General features: G+C 35.6%; 1 protein-coding gene across 2 annotated transcripts in view; it reads right to left on the bottom strand.

The window, feature by feature from the left end:
- Positions 1-16,680, bottom strand: part of RB1CC1 (RB1 inducible coiled-coil 1) — a 68,663-nt gene that overhangs the window by 22,198 nt on the left and 29,785 nt on the right. For both annotated transcript variants that reach the window (XM_032125159.1, XM_032125150.1), the window contains exons 7-14: positions 16,164-16,599; positions 12,017-12,187; positions 10,052-10,236; positions 8,926-9,112; positions 8,764-8,845; positions 7,865-7,926; positions 6,745-6,848; positions 4,236-4,362 (exon numbers count right to left, since the gene is read on the bottom strand). In XM_032125159.1, coding sequence (XP_031981050.1) covers positions 4,236-4,362; positions 6,745-6,848; positions 7,865-7,926; positions 8,764-8,845; positions 8,926-9,112; positions 10,052-10,236; positions 12,017-12,187; positions 16,164-16,599 — 1,354 coding nt within the window. The remainder of the gene's footprint in view (positions 1-4,235; positions 4,363-6,744; positions 6,849-7,864; positions 7,927-8,763; positions 8,846-8,925; positions 9,113-10,051; positions 10,237-12,016; positions 12,188-16,163; positions 16,600-16,680) is intronic.

Genomic DNA, 16,680 nt, shown 5'->3' on the forward strand with positions numbered 1-16,680 from the left:
GTTGCTGAACAAAAAGTCATGGGAATCTTTCTAGAAGAAAATTCCTCTAAGATGTTCAGTCTGAGTGCTGGAGATTTGTTGCTGGTGCTCTTCTTCAAAAAGCCAACACTGCCTCCAGCTGATAGTTCTGTGATCCTGCTCGTGCCTCTTTCCCGAACCATCCATACTGCCTCAATGCATTTAAAATGTGTGTCTAGTGCTCTTTATTACGTTAGTTTTTATTAAGGAAATTTCTGCCATCCATTGAATTTAGCCACTTGACTGGTGACAGTTAGTGGAGCTTGGCAATAAATGCTCAGCAACGGAACTCCAAAAAACCCAGAAGCGGCAGACTTTGATCTACTGCTGTATAAATTGCCATTTTTTTTGCTTTCTCGAGCTTTTACAGTGATTGTTACTCAAAAAGAGACCCCATCGTCCTCTGTACCATGCAAATGTTCTCTTAATGGAGATACAGTGTGTTTAACAATTCTCACTGTGATTTAAGAAGAGTCTATTTCAGTTTCAACACTCATCTGTTTAGCAGAGTTGCATTTGCACCTCAGCTTCCCTAGCTTTTACATCTTTATGAATCTAAATCATACAGTAATTTTGAAATACATTGTAAAAAAACCTTGTGGTCACTGTATAAAAAATATTGTATTTATGAAAAATGAACAGGACATGAGGCAAATAAAAGGAAATGCTCCTTTTTTAAATGATTCTATTAGCCAGGTTTAAGCATTTCCCTTGGGTTTAATTTCAGCTTGTTATTTATTTAAAAAAACTTTCAAAAACAGATGTTGAAGGGTACTCTGTATGCTGATACATGCCTGGGTTCAAAGCATGCTTCAAGTGACAAGCATCTACCATTAATAAACTAGAGCTTTAATAGTAACAAAAACTAGCATCACAGCTATCAACAAGCACACACTAAAAAAAGCACTTCAAAGACTTTGAATATGGGAAAGTCCTACAGAAATCCATATGCAAAGGAAAGATGGTGTCTACCAAATAAATTTTGGCAACCCTGCAGAATCATCCCAGAAGGTAAAGAGTAAGGACATACCATAAAGAAAAAACAAAAAAAAATGTCACTCTGTGGAACAATAATGAACTCTGTTTCCTCATGACCTGGGGCTGTAACATGCTACATGCCTCAGCAGTGGCTGCTGTGAGCTCAGTGTCTAGCGAGCATACCAGATCACTGCTTAGAGAAGAGTTAAACCTCACATTTTGAGTGGCTGAAACTATATAAAGACTTTGTTTACTGTTGCTCTTTCCCTGAGAAGCCTGTGCCTGCCATCTAGTCTGTTTCCAATCTACAGACAGCAATGTATGCACGTCATACACTAATTTCTGTAACAACAAAGGAAGAAGAGTCAAGAGCAAACAAGAAAAAAATAGAGATAGAAAAGCAGAACTAATTTCCAAGTTCTCAGGTACTGCAGGATTACATGCCTTGTTCTAATTATGTTACTACAAAAAACATAGGGAATGGGGCAATTCTCTGAAAGATTACATGCAGTGTTTCAATTTCAAACTCATCTAGAAGAAATGGTAGATTTATGATCTGATTTGAAGAGCCAGCTTCTAAGAAAAACTTTCAATACCAAAGGATTGCATATGTTAACTACCTACTAACATGGAGAAGACACCTGAATCATCTTACCCAAATCCTATGGGCACCTTAGCCTTCCCTGGACATCTTTAACTCAATTGCTGATCTGCTTAAACTTTGTATTATGAAAACAAGAGAGCACAGCAATATCTTTGATGTGAGGCTATTAAATTACAAAGAATAAGCAGAAAGTCTTAAAAATGAAAAGAGGTTTCAAAGTATTAACAAATTAAACAAATACCCACAACGTTGTCCTTTAACTACTCCAATGTAATACTAAAGTAAAAAATAATCATTAATGTTCTATGAACTTGAAAGCTGAAATAGTAAGAGTTATAGGGACACTTGGAAAGAAGTACTCAACACCCCCAGTAAGGTATTTGATCTCCTCTGACTTGTTCTTTGCTCGCTTGTCCGCAGTCACAACTTTTCACTCCTGCCTAAAGCAACTATTAAAAGACAGTTTCTGGAGCTGATGCAGTAGGATGAACTTCCATTTGACCACGACAGAATTCAACTGCTGCACTACCAGCTACCCAGGGACACTATCCCAGTTCAATCTGAAGAATCAGGCTTCTGCGGCCACTAGTATGGAAAGGGAAACACTGTGGTTGAATGTGTGTCCTTGGTAGAGTACAAGAGTAATAATATGGGCAACACTCAACACCTGCACAGTTATTGCCAACTCTGCACCAAGTTGGGAGGATTTCTCAGTTCGCACCCAGAACACGTGGCTGCAAGAAGATCTAGGCATCTTCAGGACAATTGTTACATGTTTGTTCATCCTTCTAATTATTTACTGTGAATTCCCAGCAATACCAAAGATAAAAAAAAGGAACATTTTAAAAATTACTTCAGTAATTCAACACAGACAAAAGTAGTATAATTTAAAAACACGCTTCTATATTATCTTAAGAGCAAAGCAACACAGAGAAAGACCTTGTGTTTTTCATCAAGTAGTAACAAGAACACTGTCTTTGAAAAGAAAAAAATCTCTGACAAATCTGTTTGCTCCAATTCCAAAAAGAGTTCAAATGAATCACTGAAATGACACACAGAGATGGGCATTTTCAAGATGACATCATGAATGGCCCAGCTTTGACTGTGCAATGCAATTTACTCTAAGAAAAGAGACAATTATCCAAATCTGTCTAAGCATCTGACATTTCTGTGTAAGTGAAGAATCCAAATTGGTCAAACCACAGCAAAAGAAAAGAGTGGGAAGAATATTTTCCTGATTTGGCAAACATCTTTTTCTGTACTGACACATACTGATGAAAATTTCTCAGATAAGCATGTCTGAACAAAGAAGGAGAAACTACGAATACGTTAAAAAGGCGTATTTCCTGTTTATTTTACAACAGTTATTATGCGTATTTTTAATTAAAACTTAAATTTCACACTCTTCTGACATTGCAAGCCTTAGTGAAAAAATTAATTCATCAGAACAACTGTCACTATCCTGGTTTCTTACAAGATAAATTTCAGGATAATCCATGATGGGAGCGAACTTCTGTATTTCAGAGCAAGGTCTGTTGTAAGGGCACGTTCAGAAAATGCCAAGATTTCACAGAATTTCTTCATTTCCAGCAATTTCAATGGCTAATACAATGGTCAGGCCCTAATATTCTTATTCTTAATGGCTGTTCATTTGAAAAACAATCTTTATGAAGAGAGAAAATAGCTGGGAAATTACTTAAGTGACACACCTTTTCTATGTTACAGAACAAAGAGCAGTCCAGATTTCGTATTTTACACAAATAAAAGATTTCCAATAAATCTCCTGTCCAAACCCCAGAGAAAAAAATAGAGAACTTCATGTCACTTAGTTTAAGCAGGAAATTGCTATTCAAAATTAAACATGCCCATAATCTTAGCCGTTACATAAGATGCTTCCAGTCAGCCAAGTGCATACAATTTACACCATAGACCATTGCACAGCTCCCCCCAAAAACCTACTGATTTTCTACAGCAAAAGAAACCCAATTTGAAGCAGTCAACTTCACAAAAAACTTAAGCATTGCTAAATTCACCCAGAGTTTCCCAGAGAGAAGCCACAGTCAGAAGCTAAAAGGAACCTATTTGGTGTATTATGAAAGTTAGAGGCTGCATGCACAGAAGCAAAAATGATTGGCAGAAACAGTTTCTAGGGGAAGGAATCTGTTTGACAGGCAGTGAAACTAGGAAGAGATCTTTTTACCATCTGTTCCTTCTATACTCAAAAGAAAAAGACTGCACAACAGCCAACCAAAGCCCTAAAATCTTAACTGCTTGTGCCAAAAGGACCTAAGAAACAATGCAGAAATCTAGAGAAGTAACAAATTCACTGAATACAAACTAAAGCAATGAAGGCAGAATGCACACATACTGCAGACAAAAGATTTGAAAACGACAGAAAACAAAAATATAAACAGCGCAATTCTATTTCTACAACATCTGTGGAATACAACTATCTGTTCAATATTCTTAGAATATTTACTAGTTCACAATTAGAAAGGAAACTTACGCAGTTAATCTGTACATCGGGAAAAACAAAGATGCATTCTAAAGTGTTTGATAAAACAGTATTATGAAAGTATTCTACTGTTTTAAATATAACATTCTCTTTTTTATTGATAAAGAAAAGCAAAAATACCTTTTGTTCATTCAGCAGGTCTGTAATGGTTTGTGACATTTCATCCAAACTCTGTGCTGCCTTGACCAGGTTATGTAGAGCACGTACATGCTGGTGAAGAGGTTCAAAGTCACATAGTATGGGAACCCTTAAAAATAGTACAGGATTACTTTTTCCCCACATTGTTAGTTTAATATTCCAGTCTATTAAATTATTATGTGTATATTTCAACAACACTAAGCTTCCCTCTGTATAAGGTCTGTACTTAAGGTAAGGTCTTAATTTCATTTATTTTATAAAGAAAAAAAAGTCTACTAAGACCCCCTGGTATTTGTGTTTAAAATTAAAAACTTGGGAGCTTTTAAGGAGTGCATAATAATAAACACAAAGATGAGCAAGTAATTCCAGTCTTTCCTCCCAAGGAAAACATTTCCCAGTAGTACCTAGAGTTACAATGACAGCAACAGAAGTGATTAAATCTCTAATTGAAGCACTTGTGTTTGCAAATTGCTCTATTCTCGTCTCCAGTTGGATTCTCTCCAATCCAGCTCTTCCTTCGAAGAAGCAATTAATTCTCTACTATTTTATTTTCGTGATAGGTAACCTAAATTAAACGACTGATTAATGTGTCGTGATCACATTTCAAGTGTTGCAAGATAAGATGAAAACATGAAGTAAGAGTTCATTTAAACAAACAATACAGTAAAAGCAGATTACACTTCAATGTATTCTGCACTCTCTGTTCAATATATAGGGCAAGTGGTATCCAGTGTATTTTTGTAGAATTAAGATTTCTATTAATTGCTCAAACACATAATTTCAGAAGATTGAAGCACTAAGTAAATTAAAACATCATTTTAATTATGCAGCTGAGAGGTTCAGTGCTAATAGAAAAGGACTTTGTGCTGGGTCTCAGTTTGGCTTATTGCTTGCTCTTTACATGTTAAATGAAAATACCAAAGAAAGTTCTGCTCTCAAGTTTCTTCTGAGATCAGCATCTACCCAAGGTGTATGACAGCTTTTGCCCACTGGAGTTGCAAGCTCACCACTATCCTGTATTTTCACCAAATGCAACCCCAAGCCCAGAAACCACGAGGAATATGACATAATCCCACCTCTATTGCCATCAAGTGGAAAGCTATGTCACTACAATTCAAACCTGCTAAAACATCTTAGTCAGTGACTGGTTTTCTGACAAAAGCAGGGCAAAATTCTTCCTGAACTCAGTAAAAACCACCAGGAAGGTTGTAAAATTCTCACAAATCAAAACATCAAGCAAACATTAGGAAAAAGATCCTACAGTTGCACTTTTTTCCCCACAAAATTGATGAGGAGCAAGCCTAGGAGCACAAGAGAATTTAAAAGGGTAGATCAGCTATAACATGACCTATGGCAAATCCATTGTCAAGCTGACTAAGCTCACTACACTTGTTAACTCCACCAACACCACCATAAAGATAGACAGGAATTCTGAATAAAAAAAAAGAATGCCAGTCCAAAATACAGGTGAAAAAGCAGTGAATTCAGCTCGTGCCTTATGCACCAATAACAGGTATTAGGCTGACACTGTTGGTGAACCTGACAGATGGCAGCAAAGCATCGTCCTCTTGCATTTACCTTTGTAAATGCAATCCCAGCTTTTTGCCTTGGGGGCAAAAAAACCAAACCAAACCAAAAAAAAAGTAATCTCAGCAAATCTCTAACTGCAGATCTCTTTGAGGAGAAGGATGATGATACATGCAACATCTGAATGTGATCATACTGATAGATCTCCTCCTAGGCTGAACAGAACTTGCCACTGCCCATTTCTGGCCCATTATTTTAGTTGGTATTTCTCTCCCCCTTGACTGCTCTGAGTCTGGAACCTCAGGCTAACAGTCCAAGTTCCAGATAAGGAACTAATCCTGTAAATTGCTTGTGAGACAAACCAGTAGCTTTCCTGTCTGCATATGCATGTCTGCCTCATTGTTGGGAAGTAAGAAACATATAAATAGAGCTTCTACTCAAAATGATGGATTTCCATAGAAAGCAGAGGCACTTAAGAGAATACACTTTTTAGTAAAATCAGTTTAGTAAAATCAGAGAAAAAGTAGTAATTGAATATAGAAGATCTCTATGATCTCATGCTGAGCTAAAGACATTTATTTTATTTCCTCCAGAACACCACACAACAAAGAGCAAAAGAAAAAGGATCAAATCTCATTCTGATCTGACAAAACATAGTTATGAGTTTATTTCAGTTTAAAACTGATGATGTTTTTTTTTTTGCTTTTAGCTATGAGGCAGCTCAAAGGAACACTCAAAATCCTTTATATCTCAATACAGAATAGATATGTACAAATCATCAGAGCATGAGTATATAATGTATCTGCATTAAGTCAGTGAAGATCACTGCTTAAGAATGGTAACAGATTAGAAAATACCCTTGTCTGTTTTTATGGAAAATGACCTAAGGGGGTAGAAAACTGATGGGGATGGGACCCCCAGGAGAATTATTTCTGTAACACACAAAGTGTAAAAGGTGCTTTACCTGAGTAATGGCTGTACTTCTGAAGGACAGAAAGACTGCAAAAACTGCAAGTCACTCAATGAGATATCTGGAAGCTCACTGTCAAATCTGCGAGGTTTTCGTGTCTGCAAATAAGATATTAATTTACACATTGTTGTAAAGATAAGTATCAGATTACTAAAGAAGGATTTAAAAGAGCTTCATAAATAACACAGAAAAGTTAGCAGTAAACTGATCTCTTTCTCAAAAGATTTTTAATTTTTAAGAAACCATGTCTGGTCCTGTTCCCCTAAAAAAAAAAAACCCCTTACATTTGTAATGACTAACTATCCATAGTGCTTGGGCAGCAGTAGAATAGAGTATTTCAGTTGGAAGGGACCTACAATGAGTATCTAGTCCAACTTCCTCCCTATTACCAAGCTTCATAAACATTATGGACATGTTTATAAGTTAAGGGATAAGACATGGCACTGAAGATTTATTGTGCTGCTACACATACAAATATTAATTCAGTTCAGTATTTGGAACATTGAAATGAGGAGCATTCTTATTTTCCAAGTACCCTTTAAATAAAACACAGCTGAAAAGGAAAAGCTGAAAAGGTTAAAAAGGCAAAGTGAGATGGCAACATTAGAATCAGGGAGTTAGCTTGCTTCAATTAACCAAGCTATATCAAATCAAAGCTAACAGGCAATGCTGAATTACAATGCCCTCATGTTATCAGCCAACTATGAGACAAAAATGCTTTTCCACTCATCCAGTGATTATCAGAAAACATGGAAACCTTTTACTTGCTTTTACCATCCAATTAATTTTATTGTTCTATTATTCACAAGGCAATTAGATGAACAAATTATTCCTCCTTGCTTCTTTTTTCTGACCATTAACAGCAGGTTTTTTTTTTTTCAATACCATGGACTAAAAAAAGACTGCTAAAAAGGAGAGTTGACATTTCCTCTCCCACTGCACTGTTACAAACCAATGTTAATATAGGTCACTTGAAATGGCAAGAACACTAGCTGCCAGCTTTTTCATTTGTGTCACAGCAATGTGAAAGGCATACAGCTTCAATGAATTAAGCTCAGGTTTATAATTTATGAAACTATAGAAATTAAACAAACCCAAATATATGAGTACATACACAAAAGGATGGAGGCCAGGAGTCAAGTCCTCTAAACAAACGATTCCTTAGAAAGGACTTCCCTGAAGAAAAAACACAAACAACTTATTTAAAGGAAGAAATGCAACATTGTCTCAAGAGAAACCAATTGAAGTTACTGCAGTTTAAGAGCTGAAGTACATTTGAAAGAACTACTACTTATATTGTTGATTACATAAAATTGCAAATGACCACAGAACATCAGGCAAAACCCACCATTCAAGCAGAACTCCCTTCACGGAAGCCTCTTTTTCCTTAATGTTCACACAGGCAAAAGCTTCAACTTATTTTTGAAATTTTCACTGTAATCTTCCTCATCTCCTTTCCAAAAAAATTTGATAAACTTTTGTTCAATTTTCTCATTTTATCTGTCCATTCAGAACATAAGTTGCAGACTTTGCAGAGAAAGTAATCAGAATTCTTTGAGCAGAATCGTTATTTTTAATATTTTTTTTAAAAAAAAACTTCTGGTGAAGGTCTTTAGACATGGGTCTTAGTTCTTGGATTTTTCTGGAGTAGTACAGAGGAAGTCATAGCAGTAGCCAAATATTCAGTAACAGTTTTAGAAGTGTTATTTAAAAGAACAATAAAGCTCACAAAGCATGTTTAAGCACAAATTGCATTCAAACGTGGTAATGAGAAATCTTATGTTTTACAAACATTAATCACAACTTTCACGTTATTTTGGATAATCTATATGAATAATTAAATGATTTTATTAATAGAAAAATACTTTGTTTGTAATAGAGCAGCATGCACATCCTACTTGAGTAAAATTTTTTTTTCGGGTATTGAAATTAGAATATAATGAAAATATTTTAACTACAAAGACAAGAGATATACTTCAACACAAGTCAATTTCACAAAGACAAAGTACTTACTAAAGAGTTTACCGAAAGATTCCCTTTTTGCCTTTTCAGCTTCATATAGATGTTTCCCATCTTTTATTAAAGCACCTGCCCACTGTGAAAGGGGAAAATATGTAGTTACTTGTAATTTATATGCTGATACAAAGGTTTGGTCTCAAAGTTTTATTTACTTACCTCCCTGTAGTGTTTTATGAACATTTTTCTCCTCACAACCTCAACAACAGCTAAACAGTACATCTGAGGAACAGTGCTGAGAGCCTCTACAACTTTGACCCTTTCTAGGAGCTCTGTTACAAGACGAAGCAGTGCTTGTAGTTTCTCTCCATCTTGGTCAGCATGAAGCATTACAAAACAACACCACCTACAAAAGTAGATTACACTTTAGAAGATCACATCTTAGCAATTTTTTTTTTCATTTAAATTAGATTAGCAACATGTCTGAATGGAAATGAACAATGGATGAAATGAACAATGCCATCATTTCACACGGGACAACAACAAGCTAACAAAGTACCAAGCTATTCAGAATTCAGTAGTCACCTTGCAGATTCCCATTAGTTTCTCACAGTAGAATATCCACATTAGTGATCAAAAATGAACATCTACCACCATTTGAGTTAAGACATTGTTTTTGACAAGTTCTTAAGCATAAATAACCTTAGAAATAGTAATAATACAACTTACTCCAGTAGAATTTAAAAAAGCTGATACATCCTGAGAAAAAAAATCACTACTTTTTGTTTATAAATCTTAAAAATACTTATTGAAAAGCTTTAGCAGGAGGTATTAAAGGTTGGAATGCTGTCAAAGAAATAAGAACACAACACTGTTTGGGAAGTTCACACAACATACTCACGCACTACAAGCAACAGCCCTTGTAACACAAATTCTCATATCTTGTAACCGCATCTTCAATTCCCTTAATCATACAGTCAATAGGCAGATTTCAGGCACAGACACCAACATAATTAAACCACAGGGTAACTAGTGAGAAGGTAATCAACTGGTGTGCTTGAGGAGAAACATTACAGCAACTTTGCCACCAGAGAAGCCGTAAGATGGAGGTATATCCCATAAGTAATAAAAACATATAAAATTGCTTTTATTGACAGAAGTGAAGCAAAAGTGAAACAACAAATACAAACGAGTCAACATTAAGCAATCAGGAATATATACTAACAAAGACACTAGAAGATATGCACTCTTGACTTTTTCATAGTAATAATTTCCTTAAGACACACAATCCTTAAACACCTTCCTGCAAGTGGAAGTAACATGAAGTTGAAAAGTTTTAACTTACTTCAGTCTGACTTGCAGATTATTTGCAAGCTCCTGTTTGGCAGTGGTACATTTCTGTTTAATATCTAACAGTTTTCTGTGATTAGTTAACATAATCATCAGCTGATTTGCATGACTCAAACACAAATCAGGTAGCACAGAAGGATCTTTCAAGTTCTCAGCTCTCTTCTGATTTGCCAAAAATCCCTGGAGCAAGAGAGACATTTGTTACACAAGCTTTGTGACAATCAAAAAGCATGAAAGTGATACATCTTCTCTAAGAATGCAAGTATTTTAACAAACTTACTGTAACCATTGAGAATTATAACAGAATCATATATGAAGAAAAAAGCAAGTGTCAAAGTTGCTTTCTTTCCAGTCCAAATCAATCTTGTTCCATATTTCACTACCAAACAGTTACCAACAGAACCCTAATAGAACTTTACACAACTAACCAACACCCGTGAAAGACCACAAAATTTAATGCAGCAGAAACATAATTACTACAATGGAGGGGATCAACCATCATTCTAACTTCTGCTAACAACCATCTTCCTAACTTCTGGCATTTGCAAGATTTGACATCAACTTAGAGCATGTTCAAGACTACTGTGGGCTAAAGAATTTGTATTTCTTGCATAAAGAAATTCACACAAATCTAGCTCTTCTCGAGAGCCAAGATCACAGCCACACATCTTATTTGCATGCAGAATGCACCCTTACATCATAAGTAAAGGAATAGACAATTTATAAAAAGAAATGGCAAGGACGAAGATTTGAAAGTTGAAGTCTCTGCCAAGTCTTGAAAAGGTACAAATTCTAAATTTATAGTAGCATTTAAACAAGGTGACGAAGTCTCTTTCCATCTGACTGTTAGGTTTTTCACTCCAAAGTGGGATTGGTAAACTTGAGGTAGGCTCTTCAGCCAAGTGAAGAAGGAAAAAATAGCTAAAAGCACCACTCACAATATAGGGCAACCAAGCACAGGGATGGGAAGACTAGCTTAGCCATCGTGCTAAATAAATTCCCTTTGATTTAGCACTGGCCTACAATATGAACGCCAAAAGACCGAGATTTAGCACAAACTTGCTTCTAAACTTACTCATTGAATTTTTCTGGAGACAAGCTCCACTTTTAAACAATGCTGACAGAAGTACTGATAGCACCCACCTTTACATACCAGACCAGATGCAACAGGGAGCCTGGGTCCTACACAACTCTCAGTCCAGCACTGCCCTCCTCAAAAGGGGGGGGTCTAGCTCCCCTCCCCCCTAAATTGGGAGGCAAGGTTGATCATTTATTCCTACTAATAATATACCAGTGTGCAACCAGGAGTAAAAAACTTATGCCTTTCTTCAGAGTCCCAGCTCCAAGGTCATGGTGAAAATCTGAACATCGTCATGTATTGCCAAATAGACCTTTATTTACTTTCAGTAGCAAACAACGTATTAAAGGACAATCTTAACTATCAAGTTAACTGAAGCTCTTTACAGAAACTGTATTTAATAAAATAACTTTCATATGACACTGGAGTGTTTTCTGAAAATAGGAGCTACATATTTGATATTTAAAATAGTCTTTAATCTAATTTCTTATCACTCAAAATTATACTGTTCAGTGAAGGCACACTCCTCTCCTCACTACAAGACTGATGATCAACCATTAACCTATTCCCTGATCTTGTATCACTGAGTGACAAATTACCAAGAATTCAATATTCCCTTCAAAATTGAAACTGATCCACTTAATTCTTGTTCCGTATATCCAACTAAAGTTCTGATTTCCTAGCTGTAGCTTTAAACCATGTGAAAATATGACAACATGATGTAAAAACTGCCAGTATTTAAATGTCAAATTATTATGAAATAGCATCTTATTGACCAACCTCAATGGGATACGTTGAAAACTATCTTGCATAATGACATGCAATTGTTTCATTGTAATTTTAACAGCATACACACATGAAAAATCTACAATTGTGTATTACCTGAGCAAGTTCTTTTTGTTCATTCACCAGTCTGCTGCAGCTTGCTATCATCTGGTCCAATGCATAGAGTCTATCCTCAAGACCTTTAATAGCCTTCATGTTCTGATTATCTAGTTTGGCGATAGTTTGGCGACATTCTGCCAGAAAGGGTTGGATGATCCTTGGATCAAGCTAAAAAAAAAGGTTTATTAGTTGCTGACACACTGAAAGGTGATTTAAGTTAGTTAAATGAGGTTTTTTAACCTCAATATTTTTGTTTTTTTTTTTTAATCTAATGTGTGACTACTTCTATCATCTTGTTTCAGAAGTCTGAGTAAATGAGTATGAGGATTCTGTATCACAGCATGAATTTTTCTGAAGTACTCCAACCAGACCATCACTGAAATCTGAATCCTTATAAAGGGAAGAGACACTGGTTGAGGGGACAAGGCAAGGTGCAGAGGGAAGAGGCACTTTATAGCTAATGGGCAGTTTGACCTGGGATAGAGTCCATACGGCTACAATCAAAACCAATCATGAACGCGACTCAATGGAAAGTGCAGAAGGGAGGGTAGTGAGAAAAAGCTGAAGAGCCATCAATCTTTTCCCACTAAATAAATGTTTTAACTAACTACTTAGACAAGCAGATAATTTCCAAGCAACTGGAAAAGACCCCATAGAAAAACAGTATAGTTGTCATATTTTTAGCTAGAGCGTTTTTTCCCTAACAGAAACATTTTAAAAGTTATTTCATAATATTCCTTCATAGACCATTATCCAGAAAGAAAGAAGTATTTGAAACATTAAGAGTCTACCAATGCCCACAGATATTAAGGGTCACTCTTCAAGCTTCACTATATGAGTAGTAAATTAAAATTAGACGTCTAGCAACAACATAGGTAAGTAATTGCAACATCTTATGAAGGTCAGAGTGTAGTGTAAACCTGCAATATATTAGTCGTGAACATAGTAAAAACCATTAGGTATTAGCAGAAGATGAACAAATTTGCCCAAATTTATCCAAAATGGTTATGGTATTTTCTTATAGGAGAATCTAGTGAAAAGGATGCTATTTGTGAAGTCACATTGGCTGCCACAGCACTGGCTTCTTTCATCAACATGCAGGTTTTATCCCACTTACAGAGCACACAAATCAACCTTCAAAAAAGAAAGCATTTATTTCACTCAACAGTAACATAAGTAAAAGTGTATTTTCCCCTCAATCTACCACTTAACTAAGTTTTCACACACAGCACTTCAGTCTGGAAACAACCTTTTTGGGGGGGGAGGAGAGAGGAATCTGGGGAGTAGAAACATTTACAAATTAAGGAGCACCTATAAAGAATAGGTCTTCCAGTTACTTCAAACAAAAAAAAAGGAAAAAAACCAACCAACCAACAGCTTAATGGGAAAGTACCAAAAACTAGTAATTAGCCCAAAACTTCTTAGAATAAATAACTAGTGCTGTTATTAATGTGACAAAATGCATCCAGATTCTCTGAAAACAAAGGTTAATTTTTAGTATTTGATGTCTTATGAATCTTGGTCTTTTCTCAAGTCACTTGTCCATCTTCAAGAAACAGTAACAGAAGTATTTAACCAGACTGATTTTACAGGATTCACTTCACTGCCACCCTATTCAGGAGTACTCCCTGTGACATCCTGAATTAGTCCACTGCAGCATCCAGAAGAGTTTCTTAACAAACAAAATACTGAAGAACAATATGGTGTTTTTTTTCTTTTTACCTTCTTAAACTAATGATGTTTTATCTCTTTTTACAAAGAATGCCTATTCCTCTCATTCTCTTCTAGCCTATTTCCTCCATCCACTCTTTTCATCCCGTCTTTAGCCTAACTGCATCTGTAGGATCCAGCTCTACTTTCATTGGTAGATAATACTACTCTCTTCATCTTTTCAAAGTATCTTCCTTTTCTAGCCTCTTACGTAAGTGGCAACAACAGCACTTAACAAAAACATCTGGTTAGCACCTACTTACCCAGTGCTTTTACTGCAGCCTAGGTTTCTGCAATTAGAAGTGTCCTTTTGTAGAAACATCTAGAGGCTAGAACCATCAGAAACTCAGCAGCACTCTGTGCAACACACCAGTTATGTCACGACTACCAGTAACAAACGTATAAAGCTCTTACTCTGGTGCTTTACGCTTTCAGGAAAATCTTACCTGAATTCAGTTTTCCAAATAAGAAGTGCAATCACAAACCATTTGTATGGTTCATATTTTCAAGAAGGAAAGGGCATGGGGAGAATGCAGTCAAAACCATTTTTAAAAGTTAGTGCCATTTTATTCTATTATTCTAACATTTTTTATACTAGAGTGTCACCTCAACTGCAAGATATTTATTTAGGATTTTCTTTTCCTTTTCAGCTGCAGCCCACTTCTGTTTTCAACTAATTCTAATGGTAAGTAAAGATGCAATCCTTTGTCTGTGCTGCTATCAAAACAGAGTAAATAAATGTTTTCCTAAGGAGAATCAGGAACGCTTTACTTCAAAGCTTTGGGGTTTTTTTGTGAATCAAAATGGACCAGGACTGATCAATAACAACTGCTCTGGTGAGTCAGAATACTCTGACTGAAGCACTTTCCCCACCTGCCAATTCTGCTTATGCCAAGAACACAGAAAGAAACTTCATTTTTTGCAGGTTCAATCACAATTTTTCAACATAAAAATTGACTAAAGTAACAAAACAATTACAACAGTCGAAAATTTTCTGCCTAATCTTAGATAAGACAAGGACAGAAAACACAAAACACAAGACAGCACCTCTAAAACATGTGATATGTGTCAGATAAGACTACAAGCTGACCAAAAAACGTAGAGTATGTACTTAACCAAAGTATTCTTTGCATTTTTGTGTCTTTTGGATCACTATAGTTTATTTGGAAGCAATTGTTTAATGTCCATCTCTTCAAATACTGATTTTTAAAACATACTACATTTGTGTTCTGTTAATATTACATAGAAATTGAATTTATTGTCTCACAACCCACCTAGTGCGCTCTGTTGCTCCTGTTTTAAAATAGTAGAAAATACCTTATAGCATTACTAAACAAACAGGAGAGAGGACTGTCTCAGACTTCAGCAAAATAGGAAGTATTTTACAAAATCAATTACTGTTTTCACTAAAGAAAAACTTGTCATGTCCAATCTTTTCCTTAGCCTTTTCTGTACTACTAAAATCTTAGACAGCCCCTAATATTAAGCCAAATTCTCCAATTACTTTTAAGACACAATTGAAATATCAATGTACAGAACCAGCCAGACCATGATGTTCTCTACAACAGGTGGGTTTTAGAAATCACTGATTCAGTCTTCCAGTCCTACCTTAGAGAGGAAATAAAGTGTCAAAGACAATATAAATTGTTTCCTTTGTTCAACCTATGTTGTGTTGCAATAGTATATTATACATACGAAAACAAGGCTAGACAATGCAAGAAGTATCAGCTACAGTGAAAGCAAATAAAGAAGGAAAACTATAGGCAAAAGAATTTTAAAAGGTTTTAATGCTCACTGATTAAAATAATAATTTTGAAAGTAAAGTGAGCACTGTTGTATTCTTCCAGCAGAAATACAGACTGACTGAGCCCTTCTGAGCACATCTGTATCAGCTAATAAAGAATGCAGAGATATAGAATATAAATTTATCCCAATTGACCATATGAATTTGTTCTATATTTTAATAAAGGCTTAACTATTTTGAACTCAACATTAATTTTGGTCCAAGAAAATCTTTACTTTTATTATAAACGTAGTTTCTATGAAAAAGGCAACGAAATAACAGTAGTACCACTTCGTTTATACACTACAAGAAGTTTTTGGCTTTCCAAAATAAATGGCTAGCTGAGAAATAAGCAAGATAACAAGCATTCACCGTAAAATTATGTATCTTCCTAAAGATCAGATTCTTAACAAGCATTCATTGTAAAATGATGTATCTTCCTAAAGATCGGATTCTTAACACTCAAACTCATAAAACACTTTCCCCACACTTATCCCTCCCCGGTCTCTGCTTTGGCCTTCATTAAGAAAGTTATCTGAGAAACAAGTTACAAAAGAGCTGAGTTCAATCACTTCAAAAGCACCTCCATCTGGAAAAAAGCAGCAGCATTCAATGGAATGTAATTTGATTTTTAAAAAATTATTAACTTACCCTGCTCATAGAATCAAAACATTTTCTGACCAGGGATTCAACATCATTAGGTCTATCTTGAACATTTATCCAGTCTAACAAAGACACATTGAAGGAAGGCTGATCATCATCTTTCAATTCTACTGACATTTCATTGTCCTGGACAGTAGCACTTTGACCAGATTCCTTATCATCTTTTACATTTTCAGGCTCTGTGCCTTCCAAAGCTGAATGTTCAACTGACTTGCAAAATGACGCTAACATTGATTTACTGTTCACTTTAGATATATCAGGATAAAGCACCAATTCAGCAGATTTCCTATCCTCAGTTTCTTCACTTTCTGCTCCTCCGTGTTCAGGTGAAGAATCCAGTCTTCCTAAACACTCTCTGTAACTGTGTCTTGTCAGGCACTCCAGCAGTGGTATCTTGGCCATGATAGAAACAGCAGAACCCAAGCTTTTTTTAAGAAGTGAAAAGAAAAAAACATCAGTATCTAGAAGCCAATATAACACAAAATCTTAGCTAAAAAATAACAAT

Source organism: Corvus moneduloides, chromosome 1 (genome assembly GCF_009650955.1).
Source record: "Corvus moneduloides isolate bCorMon1 chromosome 1, bCorMon1.pri, whole genome shotgun sequence".
NCBI classification, from domain to species: Eukaryota; Metazoa; Chordata; class Aves; order Passeriformes; family Corvidae; genus Corvus; species Corvus moneduloides.